At 35.8% G+C, this 12,275-nt stretch overlaps 1 protein-coding gene across 6 annotated transcripts in view; it reads left to right on the top strand.

Moving 5' to 3' along the window:
- KDM6A (lysine demethylase 6A) overlaps positions 1-12,275 on the top strand; it is a 204,510-nt gene that overhangs the window by 147,764 nt on the left and 44,471 nt on the right. Inside the window, exons 11-17 of one of the 6 annotated variants that reach the window (XM_044235735.1) lie at positions 3,436-3,534; positions 3,677-3,896; positions 4,456-4,590; positions 5,037-5,192; positions 5,761-5,856; positions 6,801-6,902; positions 7,562-7,957. In XM_044235735.1, the coding sequence (XP_044091670.1) occupies positions 3,436-3,534; positions 3,677-3,896; positions 4,456-4,590; positions 5,037-5,192; positions 5,761-5,856; positions 6,801-6,902; positions 7,562-7,957 (1,204 nt within the window). The remainder of the gene's footprint in view (positions 1-3,435; positions 3,535-3,676; positions 3,897-4,455; positions 4,591-5,036; positions 5,193-5,760; positions 5,857-6,800; positions 6,903-7,561; positions 7,958-12,275) is intronic. The other 5 variants (XM_044235737.1, XM_044235738.1, XM_044235736.1 and 2 more) reach the window with 5 other exon arrangements.

Genomic DNA, 12,275 nt, shown 5'->3' with positions numbered 1-12,275 from the left:
ACATGAAAATTTATTTTAATATAGGTTAAAAGGCATGTGTACCAGAGATTATTTTCCTTTTGACCTAAAGATTAGTAGTTGAATACAGTACAGTAGTGTTGTTGTCTTTTTAGTATGCTTTTAAAAAATTCTAGGCATTTAAATATCTAAAATTACTATATTAGTACTGCTGTAATTTTTAGCTCAGTGAACAGTATTCCACGGGAGGGTGTTTTTTTTTGTTTTTTTGTTTTTTAATTTTAGTAACTGACTTCATATTTTAAGCTATTGAGATGCTTTTATTCGAATCTTTTCAGATAAAATTTTCCAGATATGCGGCATGCTTTATGATTTCTCAAATAAAGGATACTTACCTCAGTTTAATTTGTTTTGGAGTTCAAGATTATCATGTTAGATGTTAATGATTTTTTATCATAATAACATAATTCGACAGTTGTTTAGACTTTTTTCATTGATGTTTACTTTTTTTTTTTTTTTTACCTCATTTCACTGCCTACTGATGTGTTGCTTTTAATCCTTTTTGTTGTGAGAAAATTTTTATAAATAGTGTATATTTTAAAAGTTATTAAAGCTCTTGGGGTATCTGGGTGGCTCACTGGGTTAAGCCTCTGCCTTCAGCTCAGGTCATGATCTCCGGGTCCTGGGATCAAGCCTCGCATCGGGCTCTCTGCTCTGCAAGGAACCTGCTTCCCCTGCTCTCTCTCTGCGTACATGTGATCTCTCTCTCTCTCTTTCTCTCTTTCTCTGTGAAATAAATAAATAAATTAATTTTTAAAAAGTTATTAAAGCTCTGAATGACAACCTCAAGTGTCAGATAACTTTGGGATTTGATGACCTTAATATTTCTGAGGCTTTTCATACTTACCTTTGCCTTCAGGTGTGTGTTGATGTCATTTGGCATGTCTGTATCATAATACAAGGATAATGTGGTAATGCTCTTATACTAGTACTAATCACTAACATTGTTACCACAGAACTATAGAATGTTAGAGCTAGGAGGGAACCAGGGAGGTCACCTGCTTCACTCTGTAAACCCTTCCATTTTATAGATATAGAAAGTGAGTTCAGAGAAGTAAAATGTTCTGTCCAAGGTCATAGTCACACAGGTAACTAAGTCAGAATAGGAACTAGAGCCTAGGTTCACTTGCTGCTTTTTCAGAGATACAAGGCTGTCTCAGGGGAACTTAGTTAAATTTTATTAGAGGGAAATTGGTTGGTGGTTGGACTAGGACATCTGCATTTGGGCACATTGGTTTCCTACTTTCACTTTGTAGGAATGGAATGTGAAAACATTGGTTTGGGGAATTACTGCTTATTCCTCCCAGTGGTGAGGTAAATTTGTCTATAAATCAGAGATTTGGCTTTGATTTAAGAACAACAAACAGAATGTGTTTTCTACTGTCTGTTAAGCATTTCCTTCCTTCATGGTATCTGTCCCTATTTGGCATTGTTAATGACTTCTCCTGAATTCTCCCTTAGTAAAGGAGACACTGCCTTCTCTGTTTCAGTCACTGACATTTCTTACTGCCCAATCCGCAAAATTAGTGATTCCTTAGGCTTATTTTCACCTCTCCCTCGTAGGTGTCCTGTGTTCTTATACCCTGTCTTTTATATGGATAAAGTTCAAACCTAGATCTCTGTATTTCAAGGTATTAAATTTCAGGACCACATCTATTTTTTACCTAACATTATCCATTTTAGTGTTCTCACCTCACATCAAAGTAAGCATATTTCAAACCTCATTCATCATATTCTTTTCCAAATCATCTCCTCTCCTTTTCGTTTTGCCAATGAGGTCACCTTTTATTTATTTTTAAAAACTCTCTTTGCTAAGGCTTAAATCTAAGTTATTACCCTCCTCTCCACTGATACCTAATCAGTTGGTCACAAAGTCTTTATCTGTCTTTTTGGTTTACTGTTTCTCCCTTCTTTTTCTTTCATGCCATCTTCTTTACTTTTATCCTAGTTTTGGCCTGCTCCAAGTCAGTGAGTATAGCTGCCTTCTTTTTTACTGTCCATAATTTATTTTCCTTCCAGTTTATCCCTACACATTATTAGCAGATTAATATTCCTGTGAAGTGCTTTCATGGTGCCATTTCTCTTGTTAGAAGAACAAAAATTTCAGGTTATCCTCAGACTGGATTTACAATTCTCTACTCTTTGTGTCTGTGCTGTCTTCTCTATATTGGGTTTTGCTCATACTCTTCAAAACAACATTTTGAAATTCCTTCTCTCATCTTCTCTGTCTGAATCAGTGGTTCCTGAGACTTTTGGATTACAGGAATCAGTAAAATTCCAGAGAATAATCATGAGGATCTAAATATGCTATTTGGGCACATAAAAACACTTAAGAATTTTTTACTGTTTACCTGGCCAGTTATATTTCAAAATAAGTTGGTTTCAATAAAAATATTAATTAGTTTAATGAAAAATTTATGTACATAAGTACATGTTATTTTTCAGTCTTATTTTCATGGCCAAATTGCCATATACTGGCTGATAATGAATAATCAGTGATCTAAACTTATATGCATCTATGCATATTCAAATTCCTTAGTATTATCCTTCCCTTGCTTTTCCTAAATCCTGTAGTATATATTGTGGTGTCTTCTACCCTAAATTCTCAGACCAGTTCTTGTCTATGTCAGCCATGTGATAATGGCATCATGACATTTGTGATGTGTCTTCAGTCCTCAACTAAATTGTAAGCTCCTTAAAGGCAGGGACTGAGTTTTATTTTTTTCTTTTTTCCTTAGTGCAAAGCACTAAGAAGATAATTTCTGTATTTATAGTTTCAACTGCTGCTCTGTATTCATCCAGTACATCTGCATTAAAAAAAATGACAGGTCTTTGAAACTTTAATCATCCCTGCTTCCCTTATGTGACGTGAAATATTGTACTCACTTTATTATTACTGTTTTTTATAGTTAGCTTGATTTTTACCAGCATCTTAATATTTGTATTTTTTATGAATTGCAGAGTGGTTGACCTCATGGTTATTATTTAGGAAAGGAGAACTGAAATCTGATTTGGCAGGTCTTACCAACGTAGAATGGTTTTCTTGGTTTTTAACTCTGTATTTTTAATGAATGTAAGCTATATAAATAGATCAGGCTGTTCAAGTGTAATGGCCCGTGCATGTGTATGCACATGTGTGCTTTTAACTCTATATGATATTGAAGTAATATGGCCTTTAATTATTTTAATATTCATTAATGCAGCATGCTTTAGCACTTACCAGATCAACTATAGTATAGTTTATTGAGTGGTTAATTATAACTTACATTATAATTTAATATATATACACACATTCACAGAAATATGTTAGCTTGTTAGGATTTTTTATTTGCTTTGATATGTGTAGTCCATTTTTCAGAAAATTAATTTATCAGTATTAATGGAATTGTCTGGATTTTTTCCCCCCTCCCTTCTCAGGTGCTATTCAAGTATTGGGAAAGTTCAGGATGCCTTTATATCTTACAGGCAGTCTATTGATAAATCAGAAGCAAGTGCGGATACATGGTGTTCAATAGGGTAAGACATTATATAAAAATAATGGTATTATACTTGATATACAGCAGTTGCATCACATGTAATGTACTTGGTAGTTAATACCATGTGAGAAGTTAAGTAGTTTTCTTAGTTGACCTATTTTTTTTTTTCTTCCTCATTCTAGCGTGCTATATCAGCAGCAAAATCAGCCTATGGATGCTTTACAGGCTTATATTTGTGCTGTACAATTGGACCATGGCCATGCTGCAGCCTGGATGGATCTAGGCACACTCTACGAATCCTGCAACCAGCCTCAGGATGCCATTAAATGCTACTTAAATGCAACCAGAAGCAAAAGTTGTAGTAATACCTCTGCACTTGCAGCACGAATTAAGTATTTACAGGTAAAACTTTTAAATAGCAGTTTTTTAAAGCATATGTTTCCCTATGACACTCAGGCAGGAGGCGGGTGGTTGGAAAGTTTGTCTAGTTGTGTTTTGATGTCTATAATTTGTTTCCATATTTTGTAAACATACCATAGCTTGTAATATTATTTTAAACTTTTCATTTTAAGTAAGATATGCAGTATTTAAAAGATGCTCTTTTGCACATTTACTGTTGATGCATATTAATTTACATAATTTTTTTCTATGTGCTGTCTACATTTTTAAGTTGTCATAGCATTTTAGAGCAAAGAACACAAACACTGTCTTTCACTCTTGCTTGGAGTTTCATGAGAAGACAGCTATGAGAACTCTGAAAACAGAGCTCAGCTTTGTTTTAATTCTCACAAAGGTTTATATTCCGGTTACCCTCTTTATACTTAGTATCTTTCTGAAACCCCAAATTAAGAATCTATTTTCTTTTAAAAACAATTAGTTATAGCATTTAGGAAGATTTAGTGGACTTGCTCTTACTCAAGTAGGCTTGTGTTAAATTTGCTTTTTACATAATTTTTCCTAGGCTCAGTTGTGTAACCTTCCACAAGGTAGTCTACAGAATAAAACTAAATTACTTCCTAGTATTGAGGAGGCGTGGAGCCTACCAATCCCCGCAGAGCTTACCTCCAGGCAGGGTGCCATGAACACAGCACAGCAGGTGAGAAGTTGGGTTATGTTCTGCAGGTGCCCAGCTTTAAGGGTTCTTTTCAATCTATAGTGGTCAAGCGTATTTTACTAAGTACAGGAGGCTTTTATTAATGAAAAGCCTTTTGCTGTAATTGTGAAGGGAATCTAGATCAAAATAAAACTCCCTCTGATATGGGAAGAAATTTTGGGGTGCCAATTTAGAACCTTTGTGCATTTTCATGATTTTGAAGGAGATTTCTTAAAATAATGCTGCAGTGGTTTAATTTTTAAAGCAGTTTTTCAAAGGAAGGTACACATTCCTCCATTGATGATTCATTTGATTTTGATTTTCAATAATTGCAATCAGCGATGTCCACACAGTTTTGAAAATTATGCAGTTTGTAAAGTTTTATAATTTGAAGGAATGAACTAAGAATATATAGAACCCTATTTTTGTCTTCCTTCTGTGATTCTTAGGCATGTAAACCTCATCATCCAAATACTGAACCTGTAGTAGGCCTCAGTCAAACACCAATTTCACAGCAATCCTTGCCACTACACATGATTCCTTCTAGCCAAGTAGATGACCTGTCCAGTCCTGCCAAGAGGAAAAGAACATCTAGTCCAACAAAGGTATATATTTTAGAGAAATAGAAAATCCCATTCAAAAAGGAAACTCCCAACTGCCCTGAACTTGTGCAGTTTGACTGTCACCTGTCCTTTATTTTAAATCTGTGGACATCAAAGAGTGAAAGGTTTGAGTTTTCCATCCCAAATTCTTAGCATCCTATTAAATATAGAAAGTAGGGATAAATTTGCATTCATCAAATCATTTTATTCATCTCCCTGCCGTTAAGATCTCAACACACTTTTCATCATCACTTTCTACTGACATTGAGATAAATTTATTGTTGGATCTAGTGGACAGTGTGGTGTTTAGGTTAGCCATTTGGGCCATAGTTTAGGGGTGGGCCTTTTTGGGTGGCTTATTAAAGAATCAATATTTTTGTTTTAATTTATGATTTCCCAAATTTATTATGCATGTACAATTATTTTTAAAAGAATTTAATGTTGTAACATTTTTTTATATGTAATATTCCAGTTCATAGTCATTTGGCCTTCATTAGTCATTGTTGTTAACTCCATGGATTTAACCAAATGTTCTTTAATTTTTTTTTTTTTTTTTATCAATTTTCCTCAGAACACTCCCGACAATTGGAGTGGTGGCCATGCAGTGTCACAGCCTCCAGTACAGCAACAAGCTCACTCATGGTGTTTGACGCCACAGAAATTACAGGTGTGTGAGATGTGCTTTTGACAGATTGTGTTTCCTCTTCAAAAAGAGTAGAAGTAGTGAACTTTAAATTTTTAAGTATTCTTAAAGTTGATTGGCAGTAAATTCAATTAATATACACATAAGCAAAATGAACCTACTTTTATCAGAGTACTGGGATCATTTAGTCTTGATTTTTCATTTATTTTTAGTTTTATTTTTAAACAGGCAGTATATTCACAGGGTTCAAACTGCATCAGTATGATTATAGTCTATGTAGAGTAAATTCTCTTTCCCGTTCCTGCTCCTGCCCACTTAGTTCTCATTTAACAGCCAGTCTCTGTTATTAGTTGACCGGTCTTTCCTCAGATATGGCATGCATGTACAAGCAAATATGCATCCTCCTCCTTTCATACGTTACTATTTTTCTCCTTTTTTACACAAATGGTACAATGTAATATATATTGTTAACAATGTATTTTTACAGACCTTTCCGTGTCAGTGTGTAAAAAGAGCTTCTTTATTCTCTTATGACTGTGGCGTATTTATGTAGATGTCACACCTTTATTTAAGCAGAGCACTTGTTTTGGATAGTCAGGCTGTCTTCAAACTTTCCTATTCCGAACAGTGCTGCTTTGAGTATACCTGACATGATGCATTTGTAAGCTTAAAGAACTTTCTGTTTGAATACTGAAAAATACTCTATTGACAAGTAAAATTTTATGCCCATTTGTCTCAAATATCCCATTATAGTAAACCTCTTTAGGTGAATGTTTACTTCTTACTTTCTTAAATGTAAAGGGCTTCATCTTGGGGTTGATTACTGTTGATTGGGAATCTGTATCTTTGACTAGATAGTGGTTCTGAGTTAGTCTAGTTGTTTTAGGACAAGGTTGCATAGAATAGTGAGCTTGAGCTGGTTTCTTAGATATGCCTTTGACTGTATTCTCCTTTCTTCTTCTTCCTAGCACTTGGAACAGCTCCGTGCAAATAGAAATAACTTAAATCCAGCACAGAAACTGATGCTGGAACAGCTGGAAAGTCAGTTTGTCTTAATGCAGCAACACCAAGTGTGTATAGCGTTTTTTTCCCCCTAAAATTTGTTAGCATTTTGAGTATTTTTCTTTACTAAAACATCCTTTTAGAGCATGTTCATGCCCACTTCTTTCTGCCAGCTTTTGGTGGAAGTTAGTAGTCTTGCTTCCTAAAATATAAATAGTAGACGGAGATTTTTAGGTAAAAACAGCTGTAAATTTCATTTTGAGCACAAGACGTGGTATTGTCTTACTTATTTACATGCTATTTTGCCTGTGTTCTAAGGGTTTATTTATATTATTTATTACTTAACAAACTATCCTAAACTGAGGTGAGGTTCTTCAGGACTTGTTTAGTTTCGAGGATCTGGCATATAAATAAAACAGAATGAAAATTTGAGATTCCTTGTTTGTTTCCGTAGGGAAAAGACCTGTAAATTCCAGTTTCCATAATTATCAGCTGCTTTCTTTTATCATTACTGAAGGGATGTTTCTCCAAACAGATTTCTTTTTTTCTAAGGGAGCTAATCAAAATATGAACAAAATTTTTTATTTTTAAAAGTGTGTATTTTTCAACCTAGAGAAATTAAACATTAGGATAAGATCAGAGATTACCTGGTACATACCTTCATATTCTGATTCTCAACTTTATGGGCCACATAAGCAGCATTTATTTTTCATTTGCTTTTTGACAGATGAGACAAACAGGAGTTGCACAGGTACGATCTACTGGAATTCCTAATGGGCCAACAGCTGACTCATCACTGCCTACAAACTCAGTCTCTGGCCAGCAGCCACAGCTTGCTCTGACCAGAGTGCCTAGCGTCTCTCAGCCTGGAGTCCGCCCTGCCTGCCCTGGGCAGCCTTTGGCCAATGGACCCTTTTCTACAGGCCATGTTCCCTGTAGCACATCAAGAACGCTGGGGAGTACAGACACTATTTTGATAGGCAATAATCACATAACAGGAAGTGGAAGTAATGGAAACGTGCCTTACCTGCAGCGAACCGCAGTCACTCTACCTCATAACCGCACAAACCTGACCAGCAGCGCAGAGGAGCCGTGGAAAAACCAACTATCTAACTCCACTCAGGTAATAGAAGGACTAGCTGCTTTGTTGGCTCCTCACATAGTAGTTGTCTTTATTTGGTTTATGCATTTTGAGAGGAAAAAAAAGTTTGAGAAACTGTTTTTATAAGCATTTTATAGTACTATAATGTTATTATTATTTACATTTTGACTCCCTATAGACACACACATACACACACACAAGTATACTTTCTTTTCCATTATGAGATTTCTCCCCACACATGGGCAGACCTGCACAATCTTGGAACTTCCCCCCCCTCCAAAAAAAAATAGATCATACAGTCCTCCAAAACTTCCTGTTAATTTATAGTGGCATAAACATTTATGTAATATTACTCAGTTCATTTCTACATGTATTGTCTGCTTAAGATCAGGTGCTTATGCTAAGTTTTAGCTATTTAGTGTGGTAGGTGAAAAAAGTTCATTAAAGAAGCAGTTACCATAAATTACTATGAAACATGACTTTGGTGAAAAGTGCTGCCAGAGTACCTAGGGGAGAGCACATAAACTAAGATGTTAAGAGTCTCCAGAAATTGGAGAATTTGGGAAGGTAGAGAGGTGGTAAAGTGTACCTAGAGTGTAGATTTTGAAGAGGGAAGGACAAAATATCAGGCTGAGGAAGGTAGAAAAAGTTGCCTAATTTGTCTTGAAGGCAAAGTGGAGTCACTGAAGTTTTCAAAACAGAATAATGGATTTCATGAACATTATTTCTGTCAAGAATATATGCCATATTTTACTCAGTTCACTGTTCAACATAATGTCTAAGTTTTTACTTCTAAATACTTATGCACATAATTTTTCCTATGTTTTGGATTATTTCCATGGAAAGGATGTTTCAAAGTGGAACTGAAGTGTCAGAGAGTAAGCATCTAGAAAAATGTTGCCAATACACATTGCCAAATTATTTGTACTTTTATTAGTCTGCTGTAAGAAATATTGGACTTACTGCTGGTTAACCTTATATTGGTCAAACCAAGATAAGTTCTTTTTCTAAGACTAATAAGTTTATTCTTAAAGTACTACTGTTAGTGGGACCGTCTCTTCTAGAATGATTAGTGGTTTTATTTATCCTTAAATGTTGAACACCTACTGCGTCCATGTCTTGTTTGAGGTTCCAGAGGTAAATCCGCAAACACACAAAAGTGTCTTAATTCATGCAGGTAAAAAACAAAACAAAACAAACAAAAAATAAACAACCATTATATATAGAACATTAGGTAATGCTATGATTAGTTCTCTGGAAAAGTGTATTAGAAAGGGGAGCTGGGAAGTGCTAGAGATCAGTAGTAGTAGAGGATTCACAACTATAAATAGGAAAGTCAGAGAAGGCTTCACTGGAAGGTGACATTTGAATAAACACCTGAAAGAGTTAAAGAAGTGAGCCTTAAAGGTATTTGCGATAAGAGTGTTCCAAGCCCGGGGAGCAGCTAGGAGTAGTAGGCCCTAAGGTAGGAGTGTGTTTTGGATTTTTTGAGGCAAATCAAGGTGGTAAGCATGGCTGAGCTGGGCCAGCTAAGGGTGAGAAGGGAGGTAAATGTGGCCCAGCTGGAAAAGGCTGTCTGCATCATTTTCAACCTGGAAGGCCATTATAGGGGTATTGGATTTTATTATGTGTTACATGGGAAACTGTAGGAGGTTTTGAGTGGAGGAGTAACATGATCTGACTTAGTTTTTAACCAGATCCTCTTTGGTACTCTGTGGATAGATTAAAGGAGGCAAAGGTAGAAATGATGTGACTTGATTTGGAGATTATTGCTGTATACCAGGTTAAGAGATGGTGGTGGCTAGACCCAGAATGGCAGCAGTAGAAATGGTCAGCTTTTGGGTTCATTTGGAAGGTAGAACTGATGGGATTAGCTTATAGAGTGGGGTGTGAAAGAGAGGAGGAGTCTGAGGTAACGGTACCCACCTCAAGCGGTGAATAAGTCTGGGTGGGCTCACAGTGGGTATGGAGAGGAAGCAGTAGATGGAGGAAAGAACTCAAGACCCTGAGCCTTGGGGCATTCCACTGTAGTAAGTCAGGAAATTGAAGAACTAGCAAAGAAGGCTAGAAGAGGAGTGACCTGTGAGGTAGTAGGAGCTCTAGGAGAATATAAGTGATGCCCTGGAAGCCAAGTGAAGAAAATCTTTGAAGGAGGAAATCATGATCAAAGTATAAATCATATAGTACTCATTGGCCTTGTAAGGTAAGGACTGGGAATTGACCGTCAAGCCAAATGTACCTCATGACCATGCCTGCTTTTGTTACTGTTTTTGTTTTACAGCCTACAAATGAAGAATGGATTTTGAAGTTTAGAGCATTCTTTAAAAAAAAAAAAAAAGTGTAACAGAGTATGTGGTCTACAAAGCCTAAAATATTTTCTGTGTGACACTTTACAGAAAACATTTGGATGAGAACAATTTCAGTGGATTGGTGGGGGCAAAAGCCTAACTGTAATGGGCTTTAGTGTAAAATGGAAAAAGAAATTGAAAGCAATAAATGTAGACAGTTCCAATACAGATACTTCAGTCATGTGGGCTGTGTGCTGCACAGTGCCAGGCGTGCTATCCCCACAGATCATGACATAAAAAGGAAGAAGAGAAATAGGTGATAGCTGGAAGGGAAGTAGGACTAAGAGTTGTTTTGTTTTGTTTAAAGATTTTTATTTATTTATTTGACAGAGATCACAAGTAGGCAGAGAGGCTGGCAGAGAAAGAGGAGGAAGCAGGCTCCCCGCTGAGCAGAGAGCCTGATGCAGGGCTCAATCCCAGGACCCTGGGATCATGACCTGAGCTGAAGGCAGAGGCTTTAACCCACTGAGCCACCCAGGCGCCCCTAAGAGTTGTTTTTTGTTTTAAATTTAAGTTGGGAGAAATCAGAAAAAAGTTTAAGTGGGGAGGTGAAAGCTGTTGGGCAGCATTAGGTATAGAGGGAGAAATTAACCCAGGAGGAGGAGAAAATTGTTAGAGTAGGTGAGAGGATGAGATTTTGGGGGGTTCCGGTTCATTAACATTAAAGGATTGTTAAAAGAATAACATGAGTTTTTTGATAGAATGCCTCTAGTGCTAAGGTATAATTGGCAGTTAGTAAATGAGAACTTTGGTTATGCTATGTAACTTATGATTCTTTTATTTGTTATTATATCTAATTCTCTAGCTTGCTTAGTTGCTTACATTTTTAGTAAATACTCTCTTAACACTACTTCATAATTCCAATGAAAGAATCTTCAGTTTGCAGGCCATGAGGCCTCTGTACATGAGTGAATACCAAGTGCAGAGAGCTGCAGCTTTTGTTTTCACAGGCTCCCACGCCAGTGTCTGCAGGAGCTTTATAATTTAGGTAATGCCTTTGGGAAAGTTGTCCAAAAAATGTCGAACTGATTCTAGGTCAGAAGTTTCCCAGATGAGGTTGCTACATGATCACTATAGCTAGGGAGCTTCTGTGTTTGGCATTAATATAAGTAAAGAGGCTTTTTTAGTACTTCCTGTTCAAATATTTTTCTCAAGTTGTAATGAAAGCTAGACCATCGATAGACTTGTATGTTATATCTGCTTTTCAGCTTTTTGTGACAAAAAGCCATAGAGATCCATATTAATTTATGTTCCACTTGTGAAGAGTTTCTTCAAAGGTACCGCTTAAGATACAAAAGTAAAATTACATGAATTATAGGTGACTGTTCAGCAACCATTCTAAGGAATTTATAGCCTAAAATAGTTGATTTGCAGATAGAGATGATGTAATAAAATCGTTAGTTTTTTACTTTCTGTATACTATAATCAGTGTAACTTAACTGTCTTTTTTTTTTTTTTTGGGGGGGTCTCACAACTTTTTTTTTTGTTTGTTTGTTTTTCAATTTATTTATTTTCAGAAAAAAATTATTCATTATTTTTTCACCACACCCAGTGCTCCATGCAAGCCGTGCCCTCTATAATACCCACCACCTGACTTAATTGTCTTCTGAGTAAATATTTGATGATAAATGAATTTTGACTCAGCCACCCAGACATTTTCTTAGATAGTATTCTAAGTATTGCTATGCTTATAATATTATAGTATCTTTACTTTATGAAAGTTTTCATAGAACTTAGAGATTTTATCTTCTAACTACTACTACTGTTTATGAATTTTGAGTTGCTTATTTAGTTATTTGAAACCAAATTGCATTCCTTTGCATGCTTATTGATGTGTATCAACTTTTTACTATTTTTTTTTTTAGATAAGTTTCTTAAATAGAAACATACCATTAATTTAAGATTTTTAGCTTTAGAAACTAGTTTTAGGGACACGCTTGCTGGTTCTAAGTAGATTATGAAATGCAGCCTTTAGTATATTAAATATCTTG

This window comes from Neovison vison, chromosome X (assembly GCF_020171115.1).
Source record: "Neovison vison isolate M4711 chromosome X, ASM_NN_V1, whole genome shotgun sequence".
Taxonomy (NCBI): Eukaryota; Metazoa; Chordata; class Mammalia; order Carnivora; family Mustelidae; genus Neogale; species Neogale vison.
The sequence above is the reverse complement of the archived record's forward strand: the minus strand, read 5'-3'. Positions and strand labels throughout refer to the sequence as shown.